The sequence below is a fragment of the Pongo abelii genome, chromosome 15 (assembly GCF_028885655.2).
Source record: "Pongo abelii isolate AG06213 chromosome 15, NHGRI_mPonAbe1-v2.0_pri, whole genome shotgun sequence".
NCBI classification, from domain to species: domain Eukaryota; kingdom Metazoa; phylum Chordata; class Mammalia; order Primates; family Hominidae; genus Pongo; species Pongo abelii.
In genome coordinates, this window is record NC_072000.2 from 80,416,018 (window position 1) to 80,434,837 (window position 18,820).

An 18,820-nucleotide genomic window follows, 5' to 3' on the forward strand; every position below is an offset into this window, starting at 1 on the left:
TGTCTAGTGAGACAGTCTCTAATCTTTCTGGATCTCATCATTAGGTAATTCAATGACAAGTTTAATTGGGGAAAAGAGAGAAGGGTCTAGTCCCCCGAATTTGTTTTGGGTCCTGTCCCAGTTGTCATCTGGTTAGTAGGTTTTTGTGCTTAGGAATATGTTGACTTCAGGCATTTAACAAAGGACAAAACATCTATTTTTAGTGGCTTAAGGAAGTGATAGGAACAGAATCTAAGTGTAGCCAGATGAAAGGTGACTTATTTTGTTTAGACAGGCAGAACTGTGGACTACCATGATCTGTTTCATCAAATTATTCCAAAACAACAGATCCTTTTCAGGCTTTCTTTTTCTTTTTCTTTTCTTTCTTTTTTTTCCCCTAAACTTCCTTTTGGCAGATGTGGCCTCATGGATGAGCTGGTACACGACTTAGCCTCAGCCTTGGAGCAGACATCTGAGCAGAATAAGCTTGGTGAACTGTGGGAGGAGATGGCCCTGAGCCCCCGACAGCAGAGGCGGCAGCTTCGGAAACGCCGAGGTCGGAAGCGTCGTTCTGACTTCACTCACCTGGCAGAGCATACCTGCTGCTACAGCGAGGCCTCTGAGTCAAGTCTGGATGAGGCCACTAAGGACTGTCGAGAAGTGGCTCCGGTGACCAATTTTAGTGATTCTGATGACACAATGGTAGCCAAACGACACCCAGCTCTCAATGCCATTGTTAAGAGTAAGCAACATTCTTGGCATGAATCTGACTCCTTTACTGAAAATGCACCTTGTCGACCACTCAGGCGTAGGCGGAAGGTGAAGCGAGTGACATCAGAGGTGGCTGCTAGCCTTCAGCAGAAGCTGAAGGTGTCAGATTGGAGTTATGAGAGAGGCTGCAGGTTCAAGTCTGCTAAGAAGCAGCGTCTGTCCCGCTGGAAGGAGAATACTCCCTGGACCTCATCAGGCCACGGATTGTGTGAATCAGCAGAAAATAGGACTTTCCTAAGCAAAACAGGAAGGAAAGAAAGGATGGAGTGTGAAACAGATGAACAAAAACAGGGCTCTGATGAGAACATGTCAGAATGGTGAGATCTCCCTTACTAAGTCAAAGATTTTCCTGGTTAATTTTTCCCAAAGTGCACATCCATGGTCTTAGTGGGTTCTACCTTCTTTCAAACCAGCCACTCTAGTATTGACTTTGAAGCCTTCCTTGAATCAATCAGTAGTTTAGCTTTTTAAGGTACCATTCATGAGTCTATTTCCCTGTGTCAGGAAGGCTATATGTAATAGAAACACAGTTGTTTCTAAAAACTGTTTAAAACATGTACCTCAAATGCAAAACTAATAATTTTATTTTAAAAAACAATTTGCTGCTTATTATGACATGTAGTGTGTACATAAATATTGTTGTTTAGAACTCAGGTCTCAGCAGAGGCTGGTGTGTGTGTGAGAGAGAGAAAATGCTAGCGACAGGTATATGGAGTTTATAAATGTTCTGTTAAGTTGCCTGTCCTCATTAAGAATCATGGCTTTAGATGCTTTTTGGCTATAATTCTGTTTTCTGCTACTTTTGGTTTGACTATATTGAATTTATTTTTTTATGACTGACATTCAAATTGTCTGAACACATGGTGGGCTTTGAAAATAACAGTACCGGGTCCCATTAGTCTTACATCAGATGTGATCAAGCCAGAAAAATTTGTCTCTAATGGGTACGTGTTTAAAAATGTAAGTGTAGTTTTGGTGACTTTTTATTTTTTACATCTCAGATAGTCCTAGGAACATTGATACCCCCCAGCTTGATACTTTAATGTTATTAATATTAATCTGTGATTATCTTTTTCTTAATAGTGAGGATGCCATTGGTGTTTTGGATGGGACAATTCTTTATGGTGCATTGCAGAATATTTAGCGTCTCTGCATTGTTCACACCCCCTTTTCATTGTATTAACCCAAAAGCCTCCAGGGGTGATCCCTAGGTGGATTGAGTACTCCCAGTTGAGAACCAGTGTATTCCATTATTGTTAATATTAGTTGGCATTTATTAAGCACTTAACTATGGGCCAGGCACTGTACTATGGACTTAGCATATATTCTTATTTAATGTTTACAATTCCACTATATGGTGGATACCACTATTTGTATTTACAGAAGGGAAGTTGAGGTTATAAGAGCTTAGATAATTTGTTTAAGGTCACCCAGTGCCAAAACTGGGAATCAAGCCTGATTCCAAAGCTCATTCTTAACCACCATGTTGTTCTGCCCTTTGAGTTCTGTCTCAATTTAACTTTCCCAACTGTAGAACATATGACCTTTCTGAAGTTTAGCTTAAAAACAAAGACATTAATCTTAGGAACACTGAGGTGAGGCTGTGTCAGTAACAGGAAAAGCTGTTTAGGTCTGTATACCTGTACCTTTCATGAATGGTTTTTAATCCAGCTTTTAAACTTTTTCTTACTAACTTTATATTTGCCAGTGTGCAGACTATATTGAGCTGACTCATAATTTGACTTCCCTAATTTTCCTCTAATGCCTTATTCCTTCTAAGGTCTATTTGCAGAATTTATATATATATATTTAGATTATAAAGGTATTTTTTCCTCATCAGACTATTTTTAATCAAACAAGAAATGCTTAGTCAACTTGTTGCCTTTCACACTATTGAAACCTTCTATTGAGACATTCAAGTTTGTTTTAATATTGAGCATGTATACCAAATAGAAGTCTTCTTAGTATTGAGAATGGTGATTTTAAAAGTAGCCTTTTGGGATAATAGCTTTGTGTATGTTTCTTCCCCTTAATTTCTTGTTAAACTACGACATAATTGTATGTGAGAGAGCGACTGTTAACTCTGTCTGCTCTAACAGCCCAAGTATGGCTCCAGATGCAGAGCCTGTTTTCTAGCATGAGATGCTTCACTCTTTTCTGTTCCTTCTTACTCCAGACACATCTATTGCACGTTCTAGTCAGGATGTAATAATATAAATTCTCGTTATCTGAGAGTCTGGATAAACTTAAGTGGATGGGAATTCTTATGAAATTCTTACTCTTTTCAAATTGAGGAGACCTCATTTACCCATTTGGGCTATTATCCTGGCCCCTCACTTCAGAGTTCTTTCAATATGTAGGTGCTAAAGGGCTTGTAGCTGTGAAGGAATAATGGGCGGAGTGGTGGCACACACGGCATGAGGAAAGTTCCTTAAAATCTTCTAGTTATTTAGGAGTTCTAAATTCCCCTTGACTTGTCTGGATTCATTTGTAGTTACAAACAGAAGTGCTTTGTATTTTTTCCCCCTAAATCCATTCTGTGGGGAAAGGGGGTGATTCTTACTCTTTGACCGCATGTTGTATTCAGCCTCTCTTCAAGAGGAGAGTGGAACTAAAATCTCCCTTAATTGTTAGGCACACCTTTAAAAAGGGCTAGCATTAGAATGTAAGGAGATAACAGTGTATGATTTGGATATTATACTGTCTTGGTGAGTTGATTCTGTCAATAATTTTCTACTTTATTTTTTCCCTGCATTTTTAAAAGAAATACTTTCAAGAATCTTCTTGGTTACCCTTTCATAAATCTACTTGGAAGTGCCACTGTTTATTCACATACAGATCAAAATGTAGAATTTTACTTTTTAGCAGTGGTATTGAGGGTTGTCAGAGTAATGATCCACATTGTAAGATTATTAAGATGAAGTTGATGGTTAAGCTTAGCTTAGCCTAATCAATGGTAGAGTTTTTTTTTTTTTTTAAAGCATGTATTAGGTGTTTTAGATTTGAAAATGTCTCAATCAGCTTATTTCTAATTTCCTTAAACTCACTCTTTGCAACCTAAACATGGAGTATAGACTTCATCAATATTTGTTTGCTTTTCTGTTTCTGGTCTTCCTTTAATATTACACCAGCCAATCCCTCACAAGTTTTGAGGAACTAAAAATGGTTATAGTATAATAGTTTTTTTCTGCTTGCATAGAGATCAAGCTATTATTTTAATATTTTTCTGTGTATGTGTGTTTGTGAGTATTCTAAAGCAGAACAACTACTGTAAAATTATTTTCTACTGATCTTTATTTAAATTGTCTGTATAGCAGCTATTAATAGCTATTAGCTATTAGGTGACTGTAGCCTAATTTTGCTCTGTTCTTTACTAACACATTTGTTTGTTCCCTTTGAATATAGTTTAGCTTCTTTTTTTTTTCATAAGTGAATTGGTTGGGTGATGGCCAGAAGTCATATTCAGGAGCCTTCCTAAGGTGATGTATTAGAGGCTGATCTCTCAGGAAAGAAAATATTCTCCTCTCTTGGAAGGCAAGTGACAGAGATAGAGAGCTAAACCTACCCCCTCCTTCTCCAGCCCAGGCTGACCTTCTGCGGCCCCTTGGTGCCTCTTGTTTTCTTATTTTTATAGAAAATCAATATCCCTTCTGACACAAACAATAGCTCAGAAGCAAGAATAAATGGGAGAAAGCTGAGATCTCTGTCCATCATCTCTCACTTTAACTCCCCCAAACTCTTTAATTATGAGTGTGCTTTGCTCCAGGTGTTTGTGACAGTGAAATTGCTAAATGAGGACCATTTTAACCAAAGATTGGGTGATCAATAACAGTCTATAGCAGTAGCTTGTTGGATCAATAGCATTCATTATTTCATGGTTAAGGTAAGTAGCCTCCTTTGCAAGTGGAGGTCATTAATCAGGGGTTCCTGGAGCTGTGTAAAAGAATATGTATGGTAGGTGGGGGTGTTCTGTTTTCTATTCTGTAAGTAGGGATGCTGACCAAGAGTATATTTACCATTGTTGCAGTTGGTAGTATTGCATGTGAGATTCTCGAATAGCTAGCATAGTGTGCTTATGTGGATATATTCACAGTTCTGCTAGTATCCTTAGGGACAACTAAAAAACACAGCTTGGGAAGTTGATATGATACTATTGTACTTGAAGGTCTGTCTCTTGAAAGAAACATCCATCTCTTAAAAGAGTCTACCTCTTAAAAGAAATATTGGGATTGTTCCGTGTGGTTCCACAGGACAGAACTCAGGGATAGAAAGTACAGAGTGTTAAATGTTGCTGCAGATAAAAAATAACATTCTAAAAATTAGGACTCTGTAAAAATGAAGTGAATTGTTTTCACCATGTAATACGTAATAACTTCTAGATCAGTTGGGGGGATTCAAACATGGGCTTGATGACCACTTACTTAGTTGCTGTGGAGTTGAGAAGGTTGAACGGAAGGCTTCTGAGATCCCTTGTAACACTGAGATGCTGTGATTCTTTTCAGTCACAGTCTACCTCCCACCATTGTAACGTCTTAACTGGTAAGTAACCTCAACTGCCCACTTGAATTCTTGTGGTTCCCACTGGCAGTCATCTTCAAAGATTCATTCGTTCTCTCAACTTTTAGAATGATATTCCCTTTCCTCTTATTTTGCAGAATTTGTTCAAAGGCCTCTTGGTATTTGCCAGCAAGGGTGCATAGATTACCCTTGGTCCCCTTCTCTACTCCCATGGACATAGGTAACTGCCATTCTCAGATCTACAGCTGGCCAAGAGAATATGCAGAGCTCCTAGCCCAGTGCTCCCAGTGCTACTGGGAGGCTTTTATCTCATACAGCTATGCTGGACTGAGATAGGATCATCTAACCCCCACTGCCTGATTCCGACCCCATTCCAGGAGTGTGCCATAAATGAAGGTGTAGAAAACACTGCAGTCTCCAGAATGTACTATCTCCAGAATGCACTTCTCTGCTCATGTCAACTGGAATCTTTATTCTTGAAGACTATACTTTCTAGGACTCAATACCCTATAACTGCTTCCTACCCTCAAACACAAATACACACAGAAAACACTAAGCTTACCTGTCCAAGTGTATTCTGGGAGTTAGAGCCACCAAATAGAAACTGAAATATACTCAGGCCGGGCGTGGTGGCTCACGCCTGTAATCCCGGCACTTTGGGAGGCCGAGGCAGGTGGATTACAAGGTTAGGAGATCGAGGCCATCCTGGCTAACATGGTGAAACTCCGACTCTACTAAAATTACAGAAAAATTAGCCTTGGCGTGGTGGTGGACGCCTGTAGTCCCAGCTACTCGGGAGGCTGAGGCAGGAGAATGGTGTGAACCCGGGAGGTGGAGCTTGCAGTGAGCCGAGATCACGCCACTGCACTTTGAGTGCACTTGAGCCTGGGCGACAGAGCGAGACTCTGTCTCAAAAAGAAAAAAAAAAAAAAAAAAAAAGAAACTGAAAGATACTCAATACTCAATGGGAAGAGAAGGATAGAACCACACCCTGCCTCAACCTGTAGTTGCCTGATTTTCTGACTGAAACTGGCCTTGCATTTCTGAACCGCAAGGTGACTGTAGAGAAAGGATGCAGGGCCTTGCTATCTACCTTCAGGGCAGGCCCAGCACTTCTAACGTGGGCCTCCATTTCATTGTCAAGTGTGGTTCTATCAGCCTTGTACTTTGAGGAAATCTTGGCAATAGGCCATCTGTATTCTCTGTTGCTACAGAAAAAAATCGCCCTAAAACTTAGTAGCTCTAAACAAAGAGACCAAGTCTGTGAGTATGTAAATATTCCCAGGGAAGAAACCAAAGTGCTGGAGAAGAAGATACAACTGAAGAGAAAAAAGTGTTCTTGAGTTGAAAAATTAAGTCTAAAGATTAAAAGCGAAAATTAATGAGAAGAGACTTCTACTGAGACGGATCTTTTAAAAAAATATTTTATTTTAGTTTTTCTTTTTTTCACATATGCTCAGGACTAAGGAAAGAAAAATCTTAAAAGTGGTTGAAGACTGGGTACGGTGGCTCAGACCTGTATTCCCAACACTTTGGGACACTGAGGCAGGAGGATCCCTTGAGCCCAGGAGTTCAAGATTGCACTGAGCTGTGATTACAACACCGCACTCCAGAGCCTGGGCGGCAGAGTGGGACACCGTCTCTTAAAAAAAAAGTTGGGGGTGGGGCATGAAAATAAAACTGACATTCATCCCTACAAACAAGGGCTACATTTGCCCATAGAGTTTTGAGAGGGAAAAAGTGACTCACTCCACCTTGAATTTTATATACAGTAAAGGTATATTTCATATGGAAAGGCAGCAGAAAGACATTCTTAGATATGCAGGCCCCAGAATCCGTGCTCTTTAAAAATTTACTGTGAGAAGACGTTCCATCTACCTGAAGATGAATCACTGTTAGCTCTAAGAAAAGGGAAGTCTTGAAAGGATGGGTGGACTTCTCTGAGGCACGGCCCCCAGCTCAATAACAAAGTCCTGAGGAAAATTCTATCTCTGCAAAGTATACCTGATTGTACTAGTCACAGTATCGAACCTGTCAACCTGGGGAGGTTGCTGCCTTTCATGGCACTGTCTGAATGAAACTGAAAAAGAAATTCTTTTATTATATATTCTCATTACTTACAGGAATAATTTCGGAACTGATGTGAGATATTCCTCTGAATAACCTCTCCCTCAGTCTTGTTTACTACTAGATTCAGAAGTCTGATTACAAAGGGTTACCAGTGTGCCACCTCTACCCTGGAAAAAAACTGGAAAACAATAGAACAAAAATACCTTTGGGCAGTAGATCTAAGAGTGACTTTTTTCCATGTTTTTCTAAATTCTGAAACAACTTTTATTTTTGTTAAGTGCATTATTATTTACTAAGAAAAGTTTTTTAGAATGACAATGTAAGCCATAAACTTTATTTTAAGATATCTATTAATTAGATGCAAAAAACACCTCTTATTAAGCTACTTGGTTAATAAGCTCTTAAATGGGGAGAAGCAAACCCAGATGGTAATTTATTAATACCAACTTTTGATTATAGGTGATAAACTAATTCTGTACCTCCTTATTATAACTGGAACAGGTATAAGTTACTCTTTCAGTTCTCACTTTACAGTCTTTTATGGTTAGGAGTATGAAAGAATTAGCAAGCTCTCAGATCAGAGGGTGTGCCATGCTTTTTTCCACCCCCTGCTCCCCCTGGCAATTTTGGGAATTCAGAGGGGTTTACTTTGTTGAAACTAGAAGCTACTGTTTAGGAAAAAGGGAATTAATTTCAACAAAGAGTTTATAAAGATTCTGTATTATCTGTTGCTGCAGAAAAAATTGCCCTAAAACTTACTAGCTCTAGGCCGGGTGTGGTGGCTCACACCTGTAATCCCGGCACTTTGGGAGGCCTAGGCGGGTGGATCACCTAAGATCAGGAGTTTGAGACCTGCCTGACCAATATGGTGAAACTTTGTTTCTACTAAAAATATGAAAATTAGCCAGGCGTGGTAGCACCGGCCTGTAATCCTAGCTACTCGGGAGGCTGAGACAGGAGAATTGCCTGAACCCGGGAGGCGGAGGTTGCAGTGAGCCGAGATTGCGTCGTTGCACTCCAGCCTGGGCGACAGAGTGAGACTCCATCTCAAAAAAAAAATAAACCAACAAAAAAAAACTTACTAGCTCTAAACAATGAACATTTTATCGCTTGGAATCTGAGAGTGACTTAGCTGGATGATGGTTCTGGTTCAGAGTCTTCTCACGAGGTTATAGTCTAACTGTTGGCAGGCGACCTCAGTTCTCTCAAGGCTCGACTAGGGCTGAAGGATTGCTTCCAAGCTCACTCACATGGCTGTTGGCAGAGCTCATTTCCTCATAAAGCTGTTGGACTTAGCGTCTCAGTCTGTTTTCACATGGGCCTCTCCGCATGCCCATCAGCATCCTTAGGACATGATAGTTGGCTTCCCGTTGAGTAAGTGATCTGAGAGGGGTGGGGAGAGTCAGAAAGAGGGCCCAAGATGAAAGCCACAGTCTTGTATAACCTAATCGCAGAAGTGGCAACCTATTGCTTCTGCCGTGTGCGATCAGTTATACAGACCAGCCTGGTGCAGTGTGAGAAGTACTACACTGGGGTGTGCATTAATAGGAGGCTGGGTAATTGGGAGTCATCTTGGGAGTCTGGTTAGTTACCGCAGATGACTGCTGGCCTTCTGAAACTTTTTTTTCCTAGCCTTGTATGATGCTAAAGTCAGGAATAGTATTCTCAGACTGATATTTCCCCTGAACTCATTAAGAGGATGTTTTTACTTTGATTTCAAAGGAAGAGCATTCAGGAACCATAAGGGCAAGTGAGGTATGGGTCCCTGAGAGTATATGTTGGTGTATTTTATGTCAGTATGCTGAAAATGAGTGTTACTTAAATTCAAGATACCGCATTAAGGAGGAGAGCTTCTTTCCAAAGTGAGTTTATAATTAGTTTTCTTAGGGTTCAGCATATATGATATATTATTTGCTGATAAGGGATAGTAGTCAAGGCACAGCTACAGTTTCAGCTGTGCCTGAAAGTTTTAAGTAGCTAAAAGCAAAGGAACACTTCTTTCCTAGCTCAGTTAATCTGTTTGCCTCTTCAGGAGAATGAAAAGTCCTGAAATTCAAAGGTATCTTCTGAATAGAGAAACATAGGATTGACTTTAGTAAATGAGATGAGTATCTGCACCATCTGTGTTGTAGTGGCCCTTCAGTGAACGCATGGGCTTTAGGCATACACTGCCCTGGCTCTGATGCTTACTTGCTGTGTGATCTTGGGTAACTTGCATACTTTCTCTAAGCCCCCTTCCATTTGTAACATGAGGTTGATGTATTTACCTTGTAGAGTTTGGGGGTAGAAGCAGCATAATAATTAATATAAAGTGCTTAGTATGTTACCTGGCCTGCAGTAGAACTCAGTGAATGATGTTTTTGGTATCATTAATAGTAGCCTTCTGTATTAATAATTTTCTGAATAAACTCAGTTCAAGTACCAAACCCCTTCCTGAGGCACTTGTAGATCTTGGCTGAGAGTAGTGCCTCCTCTCTTTTGGATGAAACCCAGTACAGGAAAAATAATAGATTTCATAGGCCATATTTTGTTTTTTCATTTAAAATGAAAATAGGTTTGTATCTTATAAAATTTAGAGTGCTGTTCTAATGAGAAGGTTGTCAGTGAGGAAATTAGGACTATTAACCTCTAAAATAATATTTAGACACAGACTTGGTGCCATAGAAGTAGCTTTCTAATCTTTCATCGTTTGCATTTGTGTATTGCTTTAGAGTTCACAAAGCGGGGTCACATGCCTCATACTATCACATCCTCAATAATCCATCCACATTTTACATGTAGGGAAATAGGACTAAAGAGTTGAAGTGACATGCCACAAGGCCGTATAAGGGCAGGCAACAGAGGTGTCTAGAACAAGTTCATTCTATTTACGTAACATTTACTGAATGTCTGATATGTGCCAGGCGCTATGTTAGGCATTGGGGACATTGAGATGAGCAAGATATATTTTTTCCCTAGCCAGATCATTCTCTTCCATGGTTACCGGATCTTCTTTCTGCCCCGGTTAGGCAAGGAAGGGTGAACTGTATGACTCTTGAGTAGTTTCAGTTCTACCAGTTTGTCTGAAGGTCCGGCTGCCTTCTGATTGTTTCTGGATCTGGAGGCTTCAGATCATCTGAGGCCCTGGCCCAGCCCTGGCAAGGAAGTGGTATTGTTTCTTCTATGGGATGTTGACTGCTGCATCCAGCTAACGTGCACAGCTCCTCTCTTCTCAAGTAGTTTCCCTAAACGGAACACCCTACCTCTCCCAGCCCTCTGCTTTGTTCATCACCATAGATCAGGATTCTCAACTTAGGCACTACTGGCATTTTGGGCCAGATATGCTGTTGTGGGACTGTGCTGTGCATTGCAGGATGTTGAGCAGCATCCCTGGCCTCCACTCACTAAATATCAGTAGTTCACCAGCTCCTCCTTCTCTGCTTCAAGTCATGAGTATCAAAAATGTTTTTGGATATTGCCAAATTGAGATGGGGGCTGCAAAATTGTCTCTAGTTGAGAACCGTAGTTCTTGATGTTTCTGGTACTGAGATTGAGTCTTTACTTTATTAACTCTGCTTTTACCAATAAGTATGAGTTTCAAATTACAGAACGTAATACAACCAAAACACTGATCTATAGATAGAATATACAAATATAAAAAAAAAATAGAATAAAAAACTATTGATCTATAGTTTTAAAACTGAGAATTTTTGCTAGTTTGAAAACCATACCCTTTAATTGTACCTTGAAAGGCAAACAATTCATCTTCAGAACTTGGAAAGAAAAGCAGTTGAGATGAAAGCATTTTCAAGTCAGTACCAAGTTTACAGTGTTTAGCTAACAGTGGACAAGAGGGTTCCATAGTGTTTTATTAGGCTCAATTCCTATGATAATATACTTGTCAGAAAGTAGATGCCATGTCCAATCATCTGGCTTACCTAGGGTGCCTCTGCTTTCAAAGAGGCTCTGGTGTGAAGGTTAGATAGAGAGATGTGAAAAAACAAGGAAAGCAAAATGTTACTTGCAGAATCTAAGTGATGAAGAATTTCCTAGTAAAATGTTGGGAGCAAAAGCCTTTGGAGCTGCAGGTTAAGATGACTTTCTTTACACTAACTCTGTTGTTTCAGTTGGATGTGGTTCAGTTGCTTTTCTAGCAATGTTATAATAATTAGGTAATACAGTTGGAGGCCCAACTTATACTAAGTACATAAGAGAATAAAATGAAAGAATCTATAAAGAAATAGGGTTTGGGCTGGGTGCGGTGGCTCACGCCTGTAATCTCAGCACTTTGGGAGGCCATGGTGGGCGGATCATGAGGTCAGGAGTTTGAGACCAGCCTGACCAACATGGTGAAATCCCGTTTCTACTAAAAATACAAAAATTAGCTGGGTGTGGTGGTGCACGCCTGTAATCCTAGCTACTCGGGAGGCTGAGGCAGGAGAATTGCTTGAACCTGGGTGGTGGAGGTTATAGTGAGCTGAGATCGCACCACTGCACTCCAGCCTGGGCAACGAGCGAAACTCCATCTCAAAAAAAAAAAAAAAAAAAAAAGAAGAAGAAGAAATAGCGTTTGTCCATTATGGCACATGTATACCTGTGTAACAAACCTGCACATTCTGCGCATGTATCCCAGAACTTGAAAAAGAAATAGGCTTTGTTTGTTGACTATTTCTGTGACAGATCTTTCGCATCTGGTATTCAGAGACAAGCTTGAGTGAGGAAAGCATTGCTTCTTAATTTAATTGGCATTTTTAAGATTTAGTGTTGGAAGGACGTTTGGAAATGTTGGAAAATATAAAATATTTTCAGATTTTTGATCCAGGAATATAGATTGGGATTTTGCCAAGCCTGTGTTTTCTACAGCATTGTGAAAATGCTTCTTCCTTGCTTTGGTTTCTTGCATCTTCTAGAGTAGGTGAAAAAAAAATTTTTGACTATCTTGGAAGAAAATACTCCCAATCAAAGAAATAGCTAATACTGTAGAGGACTGAGAAGTTTTTCTTGAACCAGATAAATCAAATGTAGAAGCACACCATCAGAAGAAACAAAATCAGCTGTGAGCAATAGCTCAGAAAGTGAAACTGGGCAGAATTTCATGGGACAAAAGTTATATTTCAATGAGTTCAAATGAGGTTTTTTTAATATTTTTGTTTTTAACTTTAGTTCCTTTTTTCAGAATGAGTTTTGTGTATCTGCTCGATATGAAGGGGGACAGTAAATTCAGAAAACAAGTTTTGTCATTTTCTTTTCTTGTTCTTGGAGTTTTGTTTACTTCTTTGTAAATGGGGGAAAACTTGAAAGATGCTAGGTGTCTTAAAATTATATAGCTTCATTTGAAACTGATAGTTGGCAATATTTAAGAATAAAATTGTTTGGTAAATTTGTAAATTTGTGTTGTTGAATATACCAAACTAGGTTGAGATTACATCTTTGAGCTTTAACAGCTTTCTAGTCCTAAACTAACAAAGTGACTTTAGATTTTTTTTAGTACTTTAAAATATAAGTGAAAATTTTAGAATTCTTCTCTTATATTTCTTTTGTTTGGGGAGGAAAATAAAACTTTGTAGCTTCCTGATGAAATTTACATATCTGATTGGCTAACAGGTTGGAGTGAAATTAGGGAAGCTTGAAAACCAAAATAAGTGTACAGTGCTTTGTTTTTGACTGGAGCTGATGAGTTCTCTTGTGTTTTACTCTTTTTACAGTGAAACCAGCAGTGTGTGTAGCAGCAGTGACACTGGGCTCTTTACCAATGATGAAGGGCGACAAGGTAACGTGGATCCCGGCTTTGGGACATTGGTTCCGTGTTTATGGAAATATTTGAATAATCATAGGAGTGACTCATGGAGAATATGGTGACTGTCTATGGCAGTGGTTCTCAAACTTTAAGGCATATGAGAGCCACCTAGGGAACTGTTAAAACCACACAGTCCTGAGCTCCTAGAAATCAAATAGGTCTAGAGTTGGCCCCTGGAATCTGCATTTTTCACAAGCACCTGAAATGATTCTTATGCCAGTAGATCAGACTTGGGAATCATTGGTCTAGGTGGTCAGAGTGTCGAGCCTGGGACATTGGGAAGTTTCTTTTTATTAGAATAAAGAAATAGGTTCATGTGTTACTGTCTTCTTTTAGGTGTTAAGACATTATTTTCACATAGAGAAAATCTTGTCACTTTTGTAGCCTTATTTATAAATTATTATAGTGTTCTAGGTGAATATATTATATAAAACATCATCTTCCTCAAAGTGAAACTCCTGGAGTATAGAGTCCTGTGAATAAGGCTGGTATAGTTAATGACCAGTTCTTTATTTTTACTACCTAAACACTAATTTAAAACTTTGCCTATATATAAGGGTATTTTAGAAAACGTTTGTCCTCTAGACTTGTGTGGGTCCACATGCCAATAAAAATTTTATGTAGCCTTTTTGGACTGTGGTTTTCTTAATCTAAATAAGGGACTTAGGGATTTCTAAAGTCTCTTTTAGCTCTGAAGTCCAATAATTTTTCTCCATGGGTTAAGCAATTAAAGGACAGACATAGTGGCTACATGTCTAGGTTGATCCAAGTAGGCTCCCCAGTAACTGAAGAGATACTGGGGTTGTGAGACTTAGCATCCAAGTCCTGATTTTTGGAGAAGGACTGTGGAGACAGCATCTTGTTCATGCCTCAAAGTTGTAGGCATAGAGGCAGTTTATCCTCCTGGAGTTGTTGAGCTTCCTACTGTAATGGAGGTTGTTGTGAGTACATGTCTATCTTTTAGATTCTGAGGGAATTAGGTGTCATTAGAGATTATGTGTGTGTGTACAGGCAGGCTCTAACTAGAGTTTTGATTTTATTATACCAGGAAAGTCTGTTGAGTTTCCATGAATGAGTTGTATGTACTATTCAGAGTTACCAATATTTGCTCTTTTTCTTTGCTTTTCTACAGTGCTAAGAATATCCAAATGCACCTCTTAAAGGTTATGATGCATAACTATAGAGATGGAAGAAAGTGTGGACCTGTTACAGCAGATTAAGTTTTTGGGCCTTTGGAAAGCCTTTTCACTGATAAGGATTCCTTAGTTTATCACGAGAGATTATAGAATGTTCTGTAGACCCAGTTTTCCTCTCTTTCTGTGCTTCAGCTTCACACATTCTGGTGACATTGATGCTTAGCGTTCTCAACGTAAAGCTATGGGATTTCTTGCTTCTCTGCCTTTGTTTATGCCGGTCTTTTTGCCTGAAATCTCATCCTCATCTTCCTTGAATAACTGGTCATCTACTAAGACACAGTTTTCCTTTTGCCCCTGCAAGGGCATATTTATGAACTATATCAGTGGGTCTTCTTGGTTTCAATTTCTTGTTGGGGTTGGCCTATAGGAGGCATCAACAGAAGACCAAAGGGAGGGAGGTGAGTGATAATTGGATATATTAGCCAAGTATTTATTGTGGTAATGCTGCTTAACAGCCCCCAAATTTTAGTGGCTTATCACAGTTTACCATACTCATTTCTTGCTGTGGGGCTGTGGGTTGCCTATGGTTCCACTGATCTTGCCTGGGCTCCACTGGTCTCCAGGCTTCAAGTTAGGTTTACATCTACTCAGTGTATTGTATTTTGGGACCTAGGGTGGAGAAGCAATGATGATAGGTGGCATGGACTTCCTATGGCAGAGAATGTAAATGCCAGGTGACCAGGCTAGACCACAAGTACATATTTAAAGCCTTTGCTTGAATCATATCTGTTAATTTTCTACTACATAAAGCAAGTCATATGACCAAGCCCAGTGTCAGTAGGATGAGTAAGTGTACTCTTCCTAAAAGGGAAGGTACTGTGGAATCCAATGGCAAAGAGCAAAAGTCATGGATGAATGATTCTGCTATAGAGAGGACTTGGAAACGCTAATGCAGTCTACCACATTAGATTATTGCTTTCCCTGACACCTTTTCTGTTGGATTGCTGGTTGGCAGTGGTTGTGTTCCTCTGCTGAGGGCCACCACTCTTGTTTGGCAGCCTTCTTTTATAACCACAGTTCTTTGGGTTCTGATAACCATTCTTTCCCTTGCCACTCCAAGTCTAGGAATGGTAAGGGCCTCCTGCTGTGCTGGCTCCACCCGATGTGCTTCACTATCCCCTTGTGGGGTTCCTTGTTAGTATTGTCTCCACCTTTGTGAATAGTCACTTCATTACATCTCTGCAATGACCCCATTTAAATGTGCCATGTGTTTGCTGAGGGGGTTCTGGCCAATAGCCCTTTCTCCTTTGTTCTCTGTGGCTCCTTGTATTATACTTACTGTTTCTTTTACTACTCACTAGATTATGTTATTGTTTGTAGGTACGAGTCTTTTCCCTTGAAGCTTTTCAAGGCAGGACTTATTATGTGCAACCACAGTACCTAGCATGTTCCTGGCATATAGTAAATGTTTAATAAATAATTATTGATAATCCAATTAAGGGGAAAACGCTCCTTTTTTTCCCTGCAAACAAAATCGAACATAGGTTCTCAGATTGTAAAACAACTAAGCCTGTTTGGTTTAAAGCAAAATTCTAGAGGAGCCAGAGGTCAGGAGCCCGATCCACGCAGCTTCTTGCTTATTCCCTGGCAGCGCTCTTTTAAGGAGCTCCTCTATCAGGCATCTTAGTGAACCCTGATTGAAGACTGCTGGTCTATGTGATCTCACAACGTTCCTTCTAGTTCAGGGAGTCCCTTTTTGTATTATTAAAAATCTTGAATGACTGCTTGAGAACCAAAAAAATTCCATTATAATTTGCCATTTATCATCAGAAAACATGGCCTAATTAAATATACTATTTCAATAAATGGCCTAAGGAATGCTTATGAGTAAGAGAAGAATTAATATATTGAAGTACAGAGAAGCTAGTTATTATACACTAATGCCTGTATTCAGTTCATCTATGTATCTGGTTTCGTGAGATGCTTTTAGAGTAGTGGTTCTCAAAACGTGGTCCCCAGGCCAGCTTAGCATCATGAGGGAACTTGTTAGAAATACACATTTTTGGTCTTGCCCAGACTAGAATCAGAAACTCTGGAGTAAGGGCTCAGCGGTCCATGTTTTAACAAGCCCTCCTGGTGCTTCTGATGCATGCTCAAAGTTGAGAACTACTGTAAGAGAGACAGCTCTTTGTGGTGTGTTTTTATAAGGGAACACTTTGAGTAACTTTCTTAGTTGTAATATCTGCTGCTTTTCACCAGAATGTAGTTTTCATTGCCCATTTTGGAGATCTCCACAGTGATTTAAGAGTTATTATCCTGTGTGTTAATGACCCATGAATCTCATACTTCATGGGATTGACATGTTCTGAGCAACTTCTCTGGAATCCAGTGTACATTAGAGACTGACTACATTATGAACTCTTTAGATATTCTTGTAATAATTTCCTTCAATTTTGCTATTTTGAAAGGGGTATGTGGTGGCAGACATAAAATTATCTATTCTTTGTTGGCAGGAATAAACTCTAGTGGAAACTGAGATACTATCACTGTAGCCAGTAGAAAGAAGTTTGTACCAACAGTCTGGATATATGGATCTGGTTGTGACTTTGCTGTTAATTAACAGTATGGCCTTGGGAAAATGGTATAACTTATTGAAAAGCCTTAGGGAATTATGTTATTTGTTGCTGTGGTTATTTTTTTTTTCCCCAGTAGCTTGGATTGCTAGTATCAAGATGATTTCTGTCCCATTAATGAGATACCAAGGATAAAATGAAGTATGGACATATATTCTGTATTCACCTTTTATGATAAAGGCAAATATAGCAAGAAATCCCTCAGGAATAGCTAGCTTTGAATTGAGAAATATTTATGGGTTTTGAACCTCCAAGTTTATACCACTGAGAATGGTATAGGGGAGGCAGTTTGTTTTTGTAATAAAGATCTCAGGCTTTTGAGTTAGTCAGGCTTTGGGTTCAGATCCTGGCTTCATTGTTTACTAAATTGACCTTGACTTCTCTAGGCTTTAGTTGCCTAGAAGGAACATAAGTTGGAGTTAGTGTAGGGCTTGGAAGAGATGACATATTTACAGATTTTTAACATGGATCCTGGTAGGTTGTAAGGGTTTGGTAAGTGGTAACTTTATTTATTTATTTTAAACTATTAAAGCAGTCCAGTCTAACACAGTATGACATTTATGTGAAACCAAGTTGGTGTTTCAGTTTTCATTGTAATATGAATCAAGAAGGACCAGAACAATGCCTTGATTTATTTAAAAGTATAATCAGCCTGTAATTCCAGCACTTTGGGAGGCTGAGGTGGGAGGATTGCTTGAGCCCAGGAGTTCAAGACCAGCCTGAGCAACATAAGGAGACCCAGTTTCTACAAAGAATTAAAAAAAAAAAAAAAAAAAAAAAGGCCGGGCGCAGTGGCTCACGCCTGTAATCTCAGCACTTTGGGAGGCCGAGGCGGGTGGATCATTTGAGGTCAGGAGTCCAAGACCAGCGTGGCCAACATGGCAAAACCCTGTCTCTACTGAAAAAATACAAAAATTAGCCAGGCATGGTGGCGGGCGCCTGTAATGCCAGCTACTCAGGAGGCTGAGTCAGAGAGAATTGCTTGAACCCAGGAGGGGAGGTGGAGGTTACAGTGAGCCAAGATCACGCCACTGCACTGCAGCCTAGGCAACAGAACAAGAATCCATCTCAAAAAAAAAAAAAAAAATAGCCAGGCATAGTGGCATGAGCCTGTGGTTCCAGCCACTCGGGAGGCTGAGATGGGAGGATTGCCTGAACATGTGATTATGCCACTGCATTCCAGCCTGGGTGACAGAGCAAGACTCTGTCTCAAAAAGGGGCAAAAAAAAAAAAAAAAGGATGATCAAAACTATAGCACTAAGAAATCATCCCTCCCATTTGTTTTTCTCAGACCTTGTTTAAAATTCTAGCTTATGATATGATCTCTTTACTTTAGGTGATGATGAACAGAGTGATTGGTTCTATGAAGGAGAATGTGTCCCAGGATTCACTGTCCCTAATCTTCTGCCCAAGTGGGCTCCTGATCATTGTTCTGAAGTAGAAAGAATGGATTCTGGATTGGATAAATTTTCAGATTCCACATTCCTTTTACCTTCTCGGCCAGCTCAAAGAGGTGAGTTCTTAGGAGACCAAGAACTTAATGCTTTTATGGTTCTCCTTGGGCAGAGCATTATGGTTCTCCTTGGGCAGAGCAATCACCCCCTAGCAAGCATATTCATGCCTTCAATCACACATTAACTATCTGAATTTTGGAGCTAGCTCAAGGATTTTCTAGAGGATTCAAAGTAAGTCTCAAAGCTTAAGGTTCTCTCCATTCCTTCCTAAACTAATCTATGGAAACTCTTGGGACATATATATTAGCAGGAGAGTCCTTCAGCTTGCCATTGCCGTTTGTGCCAGATTTAGTGACAGCTGCTTATCCTGATGTGAAACTGATAGGTTATTGAGTATCGGATTTTGGAAGAGAACAGATTTCAATAAGAACATTCACATACATATTCTTATTTTCAGTAAGAGTATTCACATATAGTGGTGTT

At 39.7% G+C, this 18,820-nt stretch overlaps 1 protein-coding gene across 11 annotated transcripts in view; it reads left to right on the plus strand.

Annotated features, from left to right (window-relative positions):
* GPATCH2L (G-patch domain containing 2 like) overlaps nt 1-18,820 on the plus strand; it is a 59,781-nt gene that overhangs the window by 2,110 nt on the left and 38,851 nt on the right. For all 11 annotated transcript variants that reach the window (XR_008513351.2, XM_002824961.5, XM_054530858.2 and 8 more), the window contains exons 2-4: nt 396-1,067; nt 13,023-13,087; nt 18,220-18,396. Coding sequence is in view for 10 of the 11 variants with exons in the window: in XM_002824961.5 (XP_002825007.1) it covers nt 406-1,067; nt 13,023-13,087; nt 18,220-18,396 (904 nt within the window). In the remaining variant the exon portion in view is untranslated. The remainder of the gene's footprint in view (nt 1-395; nt 1,068-13,022; nt 13,088-18,219; nt 18,397-18,820) is intronic.